At 41.5% G+C, this 16,714-nt stretch overlaps 1 protein-coding gene across 1 annotated transcript in view; it reads right to left on the bottom strand.

Annotated features, from left to right (window-relative positions):
• The window catches only part of UNC13A (unc-13 homolog A), a 5,702,976-nt gene that overhangs the window by 1,882,573 nt on the left and 3,803,689 nt on the right, over positions 1 to 16,714 (bottom strand). Inside the window, exon 14 of the mRNA XM_044054109.1 lies at positions 1,392 to 1,397. Within this exon, the coding sequence (XP_043910044.1) occupies positions 1,392 to 1,397 (6 nt within the window). The remainder of the gene's footprint in view (positions 1 to 1,391; positions 1,398 to 16,714) is intronic.

Raw genomic sequence — 16,714 nt, 5'->3', positions numbered from 1 at the left:
ACCAGGGAGGAAGGGATGCTGCAGCTAGTAGAATAGCCATAATACTTGCAAGTAAGGATGAGTTTGCTGGCACCAGTAACAGTAAGATGAGGAAACCTTCCTGAAGGCTTATAAAAGACAAATTCATGGGAAAGAAAATGGGGCTGCTGAACCTACCTCACTAGGGGCTGTTAGATTTGGACAACTAATATGAACTGAATTAAAAATAAATCACATCCTATGTGGAATAACAATTGAAGCACATCCCCATACATTCTTCTCACGTTTGACTTAGTAGACTGCATCGCAAATCTAAATGAAGATAATTTCAGGGAGAGACACAAATAAGGGAAAGTGGCTCAAAGCACTGAAAAAGGATAGAAAGGCAGCAGTGCAGTAGCAATTTCAAAAGCACTTACAAAACATTTTCACACAAAAATGTATTTCAGAGGTTAAAATGTATATTTTTTTCAAGGTCTGACTGTGATCTTACAGTGTATCAGTATGACAAATCTCTGTCACCTGTACCTAAGCTGTTGTCCATTGCATTATGTAGTGCATATATAGAAACACAAATATGGCAGTACCAAATACAAAATATTTACTTTCATGCCTTGCAACCTCTTAGCACAAGAAATGTGGACAAAGGCAAAAATAATGGAGGAACAAATGCCCAAAAACAGGAACACATTTTAATTACTGCTCTTATAAACTTGAAAAGTTACTAGAATAAATTTTCATTTTCTGAAGGATATGAAGTCTGAGTCTCAAATGTATGTCATTATTTAGTGAATTCAGTCCTCTCTGATTTTCCAGAAAAACACAAACTCTGTGAGGAACAGATCAAAATAGAAAGCAAAAACTGGACATTATACAAAAATCTGGACAGTTGAGGGGTATGTTTACCTGTTTATAGTAGTTACTGATCTTGTTATATGTTCAAGTCATATTCAAAGTCTGCATCATTTTTTTATTAAGGGTAAGCAGTCATTAACCATATGTAGTGTTTAACTTTGTATTTTTAAAGCGATAGCACTTCAGTCTATGGAGCAATTGTTACATCCTGCGCCACCTCACTAACATTATCATGTTGTATAATTAGTATTCTTGTGTGACTGTGCTCAACAATTCTCTCCTCTTTTTGCATTCAACATCTATCCAGCAATCAATTCATTCATTCACACACATCCAGTCTCCGTAACACTTGGAAACAAATGCCTTTTCTGAGTGTGACTTTAATTTTTCCTCGCTAACATTTCTAAATGACTAAAGCTTACACTTTGCATCTTTGGCTACTAAAGGTTTCATGATTCTGATCTAGCTAGTATTTTGTGTTTATTTCAGATGTAATTGTGAAGGAAACAAACAAATAAGCATTATCTAAGATGATCAATGATATAAAGGACACTTACCATAGCCTGCAGGCAGATGGTTGCAGGTAAGGAGAAAAGTAAAAATCATTATTACAGATTAAGTGCATTGTGAACAAGAAAACAAACATACATGTCAAATGTTTTCATTAAATCCTAACTTGGTTATGAATACCTAATGTCAAATGGAAAAGAGGAGAGAGAAAAAAGCAAAGTTTGTGGTGCAGGGTCCTTTATTAATGAAGACAAGATCATTAAAAAAGCTATAAACAGTCTTGTGCTATTTTATCCAATAACACTTCATTCCTTAAAAAACTGGCATTCATATAATATATTTAATTCTGACATAGTCTGTACTGTGTGCCACTGAATGCTAAAATCATTGCTACATAGTGCTGGGTTCTATTTCTCCTATGAATCATTGGTGCATGATCATTCATAAAACTATTTTTAGATTACAGATTACCAACAAATCACTTCCCCTACAATCCACCCACTAATATCACAGTAAGTATTTTATATGGGGGCAAGCCCCCCCCCCCACACCTCATACCTTAATTTATATAGATTAACTCCACAGTTTTATAACAGTGAGGAAAGGAGAGCACCCCCTACAAACACACTGATGCACACACAGGTCTTGTATAAACAGCAACATTTTTGTGCCTAAAAATCTACACATCATTCTACCATAATCAGTAAGAGCCTGATCAACTGGTTATCAATCACCTATAGAGTAAGCCTTGGTTTTAAGTTTACAAACTCCTTCTAAAATCACACTAATCACTTTTCTTCCCTTTTAGGACTTCCTAAAAACTCTAATAATTCTACAAATGTTAGGGAGTATGCATTACTTTTGTCATCTTTGCATGTAGAAATAATATGTTGCATAACAGTAGCTCTTTCCACATAAAGAATTGCAATTTCTCCCAGAAGAAAATGGATTTTTACACAACTTTGTCCTTGTTTTGAAGTATGGAAAAATGACTACAACCGCCCTGCCAAGTAAACCTTCCTTATACACTGCTCTCAAGCCACATCAACCCTCATTATCCCTAGAATGAAACTTCATAGCACTGCGCAAGCTATCTACTCTAAGGCAGATACTCCTTGGCAAGCTCTCCCTGTCAACATTAAGGAAATCAGCACTTATTCCAAATTCAGAATGCAAGCACTTGTTCATCCAAGCCAAATGCTCCTGCTGCAACACAGGACATATCACCTAACCTATCTCCTTTTCAAGTCTTTTCTCTGTTAGGACTTACTGAAGATTGACCCACTTTAGAAACTGATGTATATACTATACATTACACTGTGCTTGTTCAGTAGCATGTATATGTAACGTTTTTTTTTTCTATGTAATTAGTCAGAACTACTTTGTTACCACTTACATTTTTGTATTTTTTGTTTGTGAAATGTTTTTTATTTCACCCAGGTTGAGCCTGAAAATGGCCAATACTGATCACTGTACTACCTCAGTAAACAAATATAAATAAATAAAATAAAATAAAATGAAATAAGTAAGTATCTGGGAATACAGTTATGGCAAAAAATATTTCTAGAGTTTCTATCTATAGAAAAGAAAGCTGAGAAAATAATTTCCTAAAAGTACAAATCATTGTACATACCTTCCAAAATATATTCTAAAAGTACAAATCATTGTACATACCTTCACCTATCAGTTAACCCCTTGGACTCATTAAAGGATTACTATGAGTTAGAAGCCTCAACATCAGCAGCTCCCCCTTTCACTAATCTTTTCTGATTCAAAGTGCGTCCTGCTGTTGAGGTTTTCTAATAGTGGGATCATCAACACAGATGGTGATCCCACTATTCATGCCACATGATAATGAGGAATTCTGGGGGACTAGTTAATGCTATCTGGCCACATGCTTTCCCCCAGAAATGTCTGTGGCTCCCAATTTACACTTCTTAGTGATTCAGAGAATCACTTGGCCTCACAAATTTCCACTGGTGGCAGAAAAATTTAACACACTCAGAAGAAGGCAGTCACCCATTAACTCCAATGAAAGCAGTCACTGTGCAGCTATGTTTAACAAAATTCTATGAAGACGTGTGAATGGGGAGGGTGTTATCGTATACAGAGGTGTACATGCATGACTGTAGGGGCGTGAATGAAGCTAGAAGGATGTGTTTGTGTATGAGGGTTGTGTTTGCCTGGGTGGTCAGACTACAGGTGCTTCAAGTAGGCATCTAATGAAGCCTAATTAAGGGCAAAAGTTTTCATCTATTTAATATTTTTTTTATTTTCAATAAAGAGGCATCAAATTCTAATTAAGTTTAAGTGTTTTGCTGGTTTGTAGTCTCATCTGACCTTGCACAGAGTTCATAATTCTTTTTTCATGATTTTAAGGAGTCAGTCAGGAACTCCATTATTCATGAAGCACCAGTTATTCAAGTGGACTTATATGTCTTATTTCGAGAGTGCTGCTTTGATCATGTTAGCCTACTGTCATCTCGCTTACTATCGACTATAGTATAACAATAGGTCTTTCCCTTTGGTCACATTGGTGTGACTGTGCAGTTAGTATATCCAAGTAATAAGGTATGGAGCAAAGCTCCCATATCAGGAGGTGTGGAGATGAAACCTCCCCTGTATATGATGAGTAAATTATTCTGGCTCTGGTTTGTTTTCATGGACAAATTGCTATGTATGTGATTGCAAAAGAAAGCTATCTGTGTTATTTTTGTAATTAGTTGTTACCATTGTGCCAGTGTATCTGTCATGATGCTTATAGTGGAAGGTGGTGTGTGTGTGTGTGTGTGTGTGTGTGTGTGTGTGTGTGTGTGTGTGTGTGTGTGTGTGTGTGTGTGTGTGTGTATGGGAGCACAGTCACAAAAGGAAACAATTAGGTTTCATTTTGCATCTGGAAGGTTTACCAGATGGGATGTGAAGCAGATAATTTACTTAATGCTGTTTTATGATGCACTGAACTATGATAATGTGAATTCTCAATGTTAAAGAAGAAACTCCTATATATGAATTAGATTTACACCACTGAAAACACAGTTGATTGAGGTACTTTTTCTTTGTCACAACCGATTGAGTGCTCAAATAATTGTAGTACGCAGTGTAGCAGGATCGTGATTCAATAATGATAGGAACTTTGTACTTTTCCCCAATGTTGTGCAGTCTTGAAGTTAGTATATTTAGAGTTGCATGGATGTTAATAATGGGACAAGAAAACATAATGGAAAATATTTAACATCTTCCTATATATGTATAATGGTTTAGCCCCAACCAGTCATGCACATCATATAAATATTTATATATGCACAGACACACACACACACACACACACACACACACACACACACACGTAAAAAAAAGCAAGGAAAGGTGACCAGTCAGATTGATAGTCACATGTGTGCCAAATCTGTTCCATGCACTGGCAAAAGTTCTTAACTGCAATCACTCAGTTTCCTGCTAACTCAGATACGTCAATACCCAACAAACTGCCACCATCATGAAAAAGAAGTTATGTACTCACCATAACATTCCATGTTGGGAGTCCATCTCACCCTTCATTTTTACATATGGGTTCAGAGCCAATCCTCAGCTCCGACTCGGCCGATTTTCAAGCTCAAAGACTTCTGGTTGGCTTGTGGCTAAGCAGGTATCCCATGGTGCACCAGTGCAATCCCCAGATCTTGTTTGCTGCTCGCTAGAAACAGAAAAAAAACCCTAACCAACAAATCAATACTAAAGGGTCCCCAACCAAGAAAATTAAAGCATTACTTCCAGATCTTCCAGGATGGGGGCAGGAGGGCGGGTTGGTAAAAATGAAGGGTGAGATGGACTACCAACATGGAACATTATGGTGAGTACATAACTTCTTTATGTTAGGTAGTCCAATCTCACCTTCATTTTTACATATGGGACAGTGTCCCTAGCCTTATTCTTGGGTGACTCATTGGAAAATACTCCTGAGCACTGTGGAGCCAAAGGATGCTCTACCCCTAGAAGCCAAATCCAACTTATAATGAGTAATATAGGTGTGAAGGGTAGCCTACGTAGCTGCTGCACAGATATGATCAAGTGGTACCCTGGCTTGAAAGGCTGCAGAGGTAGACAGAGACCTGGTAGAATGAGCCTTGATCCACTTGGGTAAAGGTCTGCCCCTCCGAACTGTAGATGAAGGCTATGCAGCTAGAAATTCAGTTAGATAATGTCACCTTAGAGACTGGTAAGCCCAATCTGGAGTCAGAAAAAGAAATTAATAACTGGTCTGACTTCCAAAATTCTTTGGTCCATTACAAATAAAAACGTAGCTGTCTATGAATGTCCAGCTGGTGGAAATGATATTCAGCTGCATTACAATGATTGGGAAAGAAAACTGGAAGCTCAATGGACTGATTTAATGTTGCAGTAGAACAAATGAAGGATTGGTACGTAAAGAAACCCTGTCTTTATGAAAGATTAAATAAGGTGGCTTAATAGACAGGGCTTGTAGCTCAGATACACGTCTGGCTGATGTAATAACTACTAAAAACACAGTCTTCCAAGACAAATATTTTAAAGAAGATGAATGAGAAGGTTCAAAGGGAGGGGATGTCAATTTGGACAACAAAAAATTTAAGTCCTAGGAAGCCACAGGTTCTTGTAATGGTGGTCTCAGTAAAGTGGCTCCTCTCAAGAAAGTCTTGCATAGCTTATGAGACATAAGGTTGACATTTGGAGACCCTAAATAAAAAAGAGAGATTGCGGCCAATTGTACTTTGATGGTGGCCGCGGCAGATCCCTGCTGAAAAAGCTCCGAAAGGAATTCCAGAATCACAGGAATGGGAGCGGTCCACATTCATTTTCTGGGCCCAAATGGAAAACCTTTTCCATTTACTGTCATACAGCCTTCTGGTTGAGGGTTTATGTGAGGATAAGAGAATATGGGACACTGATGAAGAAACATCATGAAGCCTGACTAGAGATGGAACTGGAGCTGCCAAGCTGTTAATTTGAGGGTGTGGAGGGTGGGGTGTAGAGAACCTGACATGTAGGTCAATAGATCTGGAAATGGGTCCAGAATCCAAGGATCATCCAGGAGAAGAGGCTTGAGGAAGGGGAACCAGACCTGATGAGGCCAGTAAGGAGCAATTAGGATCAACTCGCTTCCCAGCTGATTGGCTTTCTGAATCACTTTGAGGATAAGAGGGAATGGAGGAAAAGCATATAGAAGTCCTGTGGGCCAATCGTGGACCAGAGCATCTCTGGGTGTTTCCCCTGGAGGAGGAATTAGTGAAAAATAACTGCTGCACTTGGCATTGACTGGGCTGGCAAAAAGGTCGCAGCAAGGTTGTCCCCATTTTCGGAAAATCTGTTCCAATATTTCCCGTTTCAGAGACCACTCATGAGGCAGTAAGATTGCCTGGCTTAGCTTGTCGGCTATCACATTGGTTGTCCCCGGAATGTGAGTTGCCACCAGAAAATGCTGGGAAGAAATTGCCCATTCCCAAACTCCCATGGCCTCTTGACAGAGTGGTAAGATCTGGTACTGTCCTGTTTGTTGATATACCACACAACCGACATGTTGTCTGATCGTATCGCAATCGTCCCTGGAGAAAGAAGTTCCTGGAGTGCTTGTAACACCAGATGCACCACCCTCATCTCCAGAACACTGATATGTAGATGAGTCTCGTGTTCTTGCCATGTGCCGTGGACAGTCCTGCCAAGATAATGCCCCCCCCCCACCCGACCTGGGAAGGCATTCATGGTCACAGTGGCAACTGGTTGGGCAGGGACAAAGGGAGCTCCCATGAGCAAGTTGTTGGGGGCTATCCACCAATGAAGGTCCTTTTTGCATGATTCCGTCAGCAGGATAGGGTGAGCCAGTGGTAGATATTGGAATGACCACTGGGAGAACAGGAGCCATTGGAGAATTCTCATGTGCAACCTGGCTAAAGGTATTAACAGAATGGTTGAGGCCATCGTTCCAAGAAGTTGAAGAATCCATTTTGCTTTGACCTTCAGAAATGAAAGAAGATACTGAATTTGTGAGATGAGGTTTTGTGCTCTTCCGGCGGGGAGATGAACTTTCATATCCACTGTGTCTACCTCTGCACCTATAAAATTCACAGATTGTGAGCGCAGTAATGCAGATTTTTCCCAGTTTATGGAGATCCCTAGTTGAGCACAAAGTTGAATGGTGGCGTCCCCCTGGTGGGGGCAGTCAGGAGCCAGTCATCCAAATACAGAAACACCTGGAATCCCTGACGTCTCAAGTGAGCTGTCACTACTGTCATGCATTTGGTGAACACCCTGGGGGCTGTGGTGAGACCAAAGGGCAGAGCACGCAACTGATAATGACTGGCTCTCAGCCAGAAGCGCAGATATCTCCTTGATGCCTTGTCCATTTTTATGTGGTAGTAGGCATCTTGGAGATCCAGAGTGCACATCCAATAGTCTTTCCTTAACAATGGCAGTATCGACTGCAGTGTGACCATCTGAAACTTGTCCTTCTTCATGGATTTGTTTAATCTGCTGAGGTCCAAAATTGGCCTCCCATCTCCGGTTCGTTTTGGGACTAAAAAGAACCTGGAGTAAGTTCCGGATCCTGTCTGGTCTGCTGGAATGGGCTGGATGACTCTTTTTGAGAGAAACTTGTTGATCTCCACAGTTGCCTGATCCCTGTGATTGGGTGGAATATCTGGGATCTTTTTGGGAACAAACGGTGGAAGGGAAAAGGGTATGATATAGCCTCTGGTAACAACTCTTTGCACCCACTTGTCTTGGGTTATATTTAGCCAGGCTTCTGAATACAAAGGGATGCGACCCCCGACTGGCCCTAGAGAAACGCAGTCGGGCCCCACATCAGGAGTGCTGATAAGGATGCCCTCAAAAGGAATCATGGCCTTGCTGGTATTGCGGACTACCCCTGCCTCTAGGGTGACATTTACCATTTCCTTCTCCACTGCCTCTGAAGGAGGATTCACTCTGTGTGTCCGGAAACACCCTCTGGGACTTCTAGAACCACATTTTAACTCCCCTTTGACCTTTGGGGTATGGTTAAGAGGGAACGGTAAAATGGACTCCCACGGCAGAGAGAGTCTTTCCTTCCTGCTCACACCGAATGAGTGTTTCTTTTACCTTGGGACCAAACAAAGAGGAACCATCAAACGGGGCATTGGTGAAGGTAGACTTAAAAGGCTCCACAAAATTGCACAAGCACATCCAGGAGTGGTGCCTAAGGGCAACTCCTGAGCCCACTGCTCTGCTCACTCCATCAGCCGCATGGGAGATAAGCCGCATGGAGGAGTTAACTACCGAATTTAGGGTGGACAACTGAGTAGAGATCCTATCAGGAACTCCCTCAGGACAAGCGCCCTGTATGGAATCTCCTAACTCCTTGAGGAAATCCCTCTGCAATCTCGTGAAGTGGGTAAGATAGTTTAGAGATCGAAGTGTAAATGCCGCTGAACTAAATACATGCTTTCCAAATCTGCCCATCTGTCAAAACTCCTTATTTGGCGGATGAGCAGAGGAAGAAGTCTCCGCCAACTCCTTCTTCGTGGCCACCGCCACCACCATGGCATCTACTGGAATGCCCCTAGACAAGAATTCTTTTACAGGAAGGGCAGACAGGAACTTATTTGGTCTTCTGGGAACTGGCTCCATGGCATCAGGAGTATTATCCCACACCTTCCGACTAACCAGATCCGTTAGTTTGTCGAAAGGTGGAGACACCGAAGAGGCAGAGGGTTGAGACCCAAAAGCCTTCAGGTACACCGACTCCTCATCAGAAGGGTTGACATTGGGCCAGTCGCACCTCTGTTTAAGGATCTCTATGATGTCCACAAAGGAGACATCATCAGAGGATGACTTGGGGGACCCCTCCGACTCCTCGAGGTCAGTGTCCGATGTCAGAGACTCATCCTTGGAGTCGATATGCTTCCTCTTGCATAACCTCTTCTGAGGAGGCTCCTCGAAGGGACCTTCTAGGAGGGCCTCGGAAGAGTGGGGACTACCAGCCGGTGGCTCCTGAGGCTGCGGGTCTCTGCTGTCTCCAGAGAGAGTAGGTACTGAGACCGAAGTGAGAGCCCTGGGGAGAAGAGTGTTTGCACCACTAGCAGGGGCTGTAGATTGAAACAGCACACTCCTCATCACCTCAAAAGCCAACCTCTCTGGCTCCAAAGACCCTCCCCGCTCTAAAGAGACAAAGGATGGTGCCAGAGCCCGAGTCATCAGCTCCGAGAGAGATGCAGGGTCCGAGCTCACCCTGGCAGAAACACCGAGAGGAAGGCTCAGAACTGAAGAAGATTGATTTAAACCCTCCCCATCAGCGCCAACAGAAGAGCTTTGGTCCCTGGACACGACGGACGGAGCCAAACTTGTCTCCAATGCAGCAGCAAGGGGAGCTGGAACCGAGGGTTCCTTCATTGGTAACAAGCACTCTGGCTCCGAAAGGCCAACATGGCTCGGAGGAGGAATAACAGATGAGGGCAAAACTGGCTCGAGTGGCTCCAGAGCCGACTGGGTCAGAGCTAACAAAAATTTAGGCAGAGCAGACGACTTCAGGAGTCTCAGTACTACCCTCTCTACATCTTCTTCCGAAAGGCTCCTGGAAGACCTGGAAGATAAGGTAGGGGATCTCGACCTAGCAGGCACTGGAGACTTGATTAGCAAGGAGACTGGTAGGGAGTCTACAGACTGGCTCCGAGCAGTAGAGTCAACTATTTCCAAAAGTTCAGCAGTCGGCACCGAAGCACCTGTGACCGACTCTGATACCATGGTGCTCTCCTTCGGCTCCGAAGATGGAGGAGTCAAGGAGACAGATTTTGTTAATTTGGAAGGTGGCTCCGAGACACCAGCTGGTGCCGGAGAAGGTCTTTTTGAAGCTTTAGATTTGGAGTCAGATCTGGATTTTTAAGTCAGATCTCGATTTTGAAGACTTAGAAGAAGAAGCCGACGAACCAGATAAGGCTTCCTCGAAGGTTGGCTTCAGAAGACCCCTGAGTATCAGCTTGTTCTTTCTCTCCTGCAACACTCTAGGAGAGAAAGCATGACAGAAAAACATGATTCCTGCAAATGGATAGCTCTCAGGTAGTAGACACAGCTACTGTGGCAATCGGTTAATGACATTTTCTAGGAGCATTTCATGCATTTTTTTAACCCAGAGGATTTATGCTCCTTGCTATCCTTAGACATTGCAGACACGCAAGCAAAACCAGAGAAGAGAAACAGAGAATAACTGAGGACTAGGTCCTCTAACTAAAATGAGCCTAGCCCTGCAGAAGAATTACACCAGGACTAGGTCCTCTAAATTAAACGGGCCTAGCCTTGTGTAAGAGAAAACCAGGTCTTTCAACTAAAACAGACCGAGTTTTTTGTAACAGATAGACACAGAGATTCAGTCACACAGGAAAATTTTTAAATGAAAATTACAAATAATAGGGTTGTACGAGGACTAGGTCCTTTAAGTTAAACAGGCCTAGCAATGAGTAAAGAAACTGGGTCTTCTAACTCAAACAGACCAAGTATATAACCCAAACACACACACACACACGTTCAATAACACAGGAAAAACTTTGCAACCACAACCTAAATAAGACTTTAGCGGATCCCCACCAAAGACAACAAGTTAACAATCAACAAGTTAATAGTACAATAATCAACAGGAGCCCCTGTTGATTAAGAGCGGCAAAACCGCCAAAAACTAATGATCTAGGCAAAAAAAGCGCAAAGGCGCCTAACTACTGGTACACAGGATACTAACTACTAAGGTCAAACAAGACCACAGAACAATTTAGGTAAAGACCTATATATATTACCACTAAATAACAGGAAATATGCAAAAAAAACACTTATGAATGAAAAAATTGCAAAAGACTTAGCCAGAGCCAAGAGAAGCACATCCAAACTCGTTGACGTGGCAAACGAGATCTGGGGATTGCACTGATGCACCATGGGATACCTGCTTAGCCACAAGCCAACGAGAAGTCTTTGAGCTTGAATATCGGTCGAGACGGAGCCGAACCCATATGTAAAAATGAAGGTGAGATTGGATTACCTAACATTAATCATTTAGCAGGAAAACTATTAAACTTGGAAATATTCCAATCTTGTAAGTCAACAAAAAACAACTCCAAACATGAGAAACACCTCTCAATCAATTACATGACTAAATCTAGATTAAAAAGTAGAACAAAATAGGGACCAGTATTGTGATACAAGTTACACATTCTTTACAGTAGTAAAACCTGTAAAAACTCAAATTTAACTATTACCTGATCAGGAAAAGACATACAAAATGGCAAAAATTAACCTCTTCATGAAAGCAAAAGCACAATTTCCAAAAACAACATAAAATCTAAAAATCAAATGCACACACACACACACACACACACACACACACACACACACACACACACACACACACACACACACACACACACACACACACACACACACAAAAAAGCCATTGCTCTGCTGGAGATATCCATTCATCTTATATGGAATATATATGTCTTTGGAATTTTCAGGATAAAGCAATGGTTTTATTTGTAGTCAAAAAGGTAAGGCATGAAAATAAGAATTTTTCAAAATGTATCTCAACATCAGTAGAAGTACTGGCAACTCCCAGGATTTGTGTATGTTTAATTAAAAGAAATGTGAATTTTCAAAATCAGCTATCCAGTAGATTTAAATTTTATTAATAATGCAATATACTACTGTGTTGATTTACTCCAGGATGCTTTGTAGCAAAGAAAATAAATATCCGAACATTTGTAAAAACTGATTGCAATGAATATCTTTTTAAGTGTCAGAGAATATTGCTAATTTTAAAAAGAGATCCTGCTTCACACTGCAATCTTTTTAAGAATGAAAGGTTTTAAGTGTGGCTATAATTCGTTTATGTTCAATGGCACATCATATGGTTACTAATGCAAACTGTTTAAGCAAGCCTAATTAGGAGATATTAATTAAATACATTATTATTAAGTGGCAGAGTTATTTCAACTGTAGAACTGATGGATTGTTATTAGCACAATGTGATTATACTGCTTAAAATTTTGAGGCAACTTTCACTTGATAATACTGTACATAAACAGTAAGTTGTGTGAATTTATATTTCTTAAAATCACTAGCAAGTCAGAATTTTGTCCTGATATGACTGATGGATACAGAGCTGCTTGTTGGATCTGTTTTGGCCGTTAGCTAGTGCTCCAAGCTTCCAGCTACTTCAGATTTTTCCCTAATCCCCTAATGTTTCTTTTCCTTCAGATTAAGTTTGCTGACCTAGTAATTCGCATTTTAAGTATTTGGAACCTAGAGGATAGATGCCAATTAGAAAGGAAGCTAGAGGGTGGGATATCATATCGGATGGACTTGGATGAAAAGGATCCAGTGTTACGGTAAGGCATAATGTCCATATCCTAGTTCATCCATCCATCAGATCCAAGCAAGCTACGTGATATCTAAGGTCACATCATGACAGGGTGTCTTTTAGAACCAAAGCTCTAAATGAGCCTCTAGTTCTAGAACTGATTTCCAACTTGTGTTTGGAGAAGGTGTGCAAGATGGATTATACTGCTGCTTCACATATCTCATCCATGGAAGACTTCCTGAAGACAGCACTAAATGTTGCCATCAGTCAAGTGGAATGAGCTTTTGGTTCTGTAGTCATTATTATATTGTTGCTGGAGTAGACAAAAACAATACAATCAGACTGCCATCTGGAGTGTCTGTTTAGGGATTTTTGTGCCAAATTTGTTGGAAGAAAAAGCAACAAATAGCTGAACACCCTTCGTGAAAGCTTTCATTCAACAGAGAGACAATATGAGTTGTCTGTGGATGTCTAAGGTATACAATAAGTATCCCCCTCCCCCGGTTGAAATTATTTGGAAAGAAGACTAGCAAATTTATGGGCTGTTTAAAATTAAACTCTGATGTTATCTCTAGGATAAAGGGGTGTGGGTGGTACTCAGGCTAATGATGTCTTTGTAAAACATTAAATGAGAAGACATTGATGACAAGGCATAGTGTTCTGAAATTCATCCTGCTGCTGTAACCGCTACCAGAAACAGAGTTTTACATGACAAAAATATAGGTGTGCAGACAAAGGTGGTTCAAAAAGAAGTTCTAAAACTACACCAAGGTTCCATGGAGGAGTAGAATCCTTTATTGGTGAATTACAATGAAACACTCATCTGACAAAGGTCTTGTACAACTAATGTAATGCCAGAATGGGGTTTTGGTACCCAGGATGAAAATTCAAAACAGAATTTAGCTTGTACCAAGATGGTACAGTAAATGGAGCCTATCTCATATAAAGAAGAAAAGAATTTCAGTGCATCAGTAATAGCAATAGAATAACAATACAACCCTTGACACATGGTGGCTCAAGTAATAAAACATTTCCAGTTACATTTATAAACTTTTTTGGGCAGACTGTTTCTGTGAAGCAGACAAAATGTGGATCACCGGTTTGGACAAGGAAGGGTACTTGGCCACTAAGGGAATTGGAGAAACCATGCAGTTAGGTTGAGATTGGGAATGTCCAGATGAAACTGTCCAGATGGGTGAGGGAGAAGATCCATCTATGAATCTAGAAGTCATGGAGGCTCTTCTTTAAATGAGACCTGAGTTGGGAAAACCAGATCAGCCTGGGCCAATATGGAGCAATGAGGATTATTTCTGTATTATAGATTAAGGCATTCTGCAGAAATGTTTTAATTAGGGCATTGGAGAAAAGGCATAAATAAGATGGGAGGAAGCCACTGACATACTAGAGCATTCCCTGCTCATCTGGGGGATTAGGGTGAATTAGCTGTTACAGTTGGTATTGAAATAAGAGGCAAATCAGTCATGATAAGGCTGGCCTCAGTGACAGAAAACCTGCTAAGCTACTACTAGATTGAAGGAGCACTGTGATGTATGAGGACAGATGTGCTCAGCCTGTCTGCTAGCCAATTGACTTTCTGCTGTATGTGCATTGCCATAAATCGACTTAAACATAATGCCCACTGCTACACTCTTGTGGTCTTTTGGCAAATAGGATAGGACTTGTTTTCTTCCAGTGTGTTTTAATACCACACCACAGATATATTGTCTGAATAAATAGCTATCACTCCTGGGAGTAGGACATTCTGAAAATCCTACAATGATATGAGAACTGCTCTCCTCTCCAAGATTCAATGTGAAAATTGTCTGCTGACTGTTTCTAAGTTCCTTGAACCATTATGCTCTTGAAATGTCCACTCAACTTCAAGGACAACCCTTCCTTGGTCACTACTGCTGAAGGGGGGGGGGTGTAATAAACTGTCTTTCTACAATCATGTCCAAGAAAGGCAACCACTGGTTTAAGTGAGCTCTGCAACCCTCAGCTAAATGAGTTAGGTTTGCTGGGAAACTAACAGCTGTGACCATTGATTGGAAAGCATCCACTGCAGAATCCTCTTATGAAATCTGGCAAAAATGACCATGAGTTCCAGTGCTCAAGAACCAATGGTGCAGAAAAGAACTGATGTTGAGACAGCATCTGAACTGTCATCTATAGATGCAACAGTCTTTCTGGAGTGATAGGTAACTTGACATTGTTCGTGTCCTGATAGCATCTGATAGTTAGTCTGTTGAGTGGGCTACAGTTGTGACTTTTGGTACTTTACGGAGATGCCTAAAGATACGTCAAGATGTGAATAGTAATTTCTGGCTGACAGTAAGGCTTATTTGGTTGTTGTAATGAGGAATCAGTCATCTAGGTAATGGGAAAACTCATATCCCCTTCAGTCACAGATAGGCTGCAACCACTGCCATGTACATGGGCAACACCCAGGAGAGTGACTGTAGGGAAGGGCTTGAACTGGTAATGACTGGTTTATATAACCACAGAAGCCTTATGGACTGCCATGCAATCTTTAAGTAGAGGTAAGCATCCTGGAGATCTACTGAGCACATCTAATTGTTTGCCTTGAGATGGCAAAATTCACTGACACCGTAACTATTCTGAATGGAGTAGTGTTCACATATTGGTATAGGCTACTTAGATCTAGCACTGACCTGAAGTCCATATTCTTTTTTGGAACCAAAAAGGATCTTGAATAGATTCCTGACTCTCTCTTATATGGTGGTTCCATGAGGCCACTAGATTGGCAACCTACAACTGATGGGGTGGCATATTTGGTAACAGTGGCCTATGTTCCTGCATTTTTTTTGGTAACCAGTACAGTACATACTCTGGATAAGATCATCCATACTCAACTGTCCTGAATGAGGGCCATCCATGCTACAGGATGGAAGGATAAATGGTCCTGACTGCTGCCCAAGATGGAGGGATAAAATGCCCTTGACAGCCTCCCAAGATGGACAGTCGGGAAAGCTTTCAGAAGTGCTGGTTTGACCTTCTTGAAAAGAGTCCCTGCACCCTTGGCTCTGCAGACCTCCTCAACCACTGGCTAAGTATCCATTAAAGGGACTTCCTCTGCTATAGCTACCCCTATCAGAGGATGAATGAAAGGGCTGATGTTGGGATTGTTTTACACTACAGGGATACGGAGCTCTTCTGATTCTTCTTGAAGGATCTCTGATGATTCTCAAATCTGACTTCCATGGCAGTGTCTTCCCATTCTGTTCATACCTCACTAACTTTTCCTTTACCGTAGAACTAAAAAGTGCACATCCATCAAAGAGGCATTACAAAGGATGCATGGAAGTTTTCCACAAAATCAAATAAATGGAGCCACACATGATGCCTGAGGGTTATGCCTGTGTCTGCTTCCCTTTATACTCCACCAGCTGCATTGTGTTAAGATGCATGAAGAGATTGGTTATGTTAAATTTGGTATTCACGGTGGTCTGCAATTATTTTTAGACTCTGGTGTGATAGGCTGTTTCAAAGTATCCATAACTTGTTTAGTAAGGACCCTTTGGAAGTGACTCATATGGATTAAGCGGCTTAAGGATCTTGTAGCAAAACTGTTAGAGGAGGAGCCATGTCTTCCTATCCTGTCAGTTGTCCTGGACTCCTTATTTGGAGGATGGACAGCTGTAGACTCCTGCGTGAGTTCCTTTCTGGTGACTGCTACAATAATCACCGACTACACCAGAGGAACTTTTGACCTATTCTATCTATCTATACGTGGACATAAGATCTTACCTGGTTTGTGGAGAGTTGCTTCAGTTATGTCAGGTTCCTGCTGTGCCCAGTGGGCAACCAAATCTATAAAAAGGTCCACAGGAGGGACCACCCAAAAGGTAAAAGGTGCAGAGACATACACTTCAAAGAACACTTCCTCACACTGAGATGGCAGTTCTCATGGCCAAGATCTTGTCTGTCTTATCACTTCTAGGACTTTGACAAAAGCGGCATCTTCAGGAGGGATTGTGGAGAGCCCACTCTTCCCTTGTCTGTTGG

Source organism: Protopterus annectens, chromosome 13.part0 (genome assembly GCF_019279795.1).
Source record: "Protopterus annectens isolate FY-2018-M chromosome 13.part0, PAN1.0, whole genome shotgun sequence".
Classification (NCBI taxonomy): domain Eukaryota; kingdom Metazoa; phylum Chordata; order Ceratodontiformes; family Protopteridae; genus Protopterus; species Protopterus annectens.
This window is presented reverse-complemented; position numbering and strand designations above follow the sequence as displayed.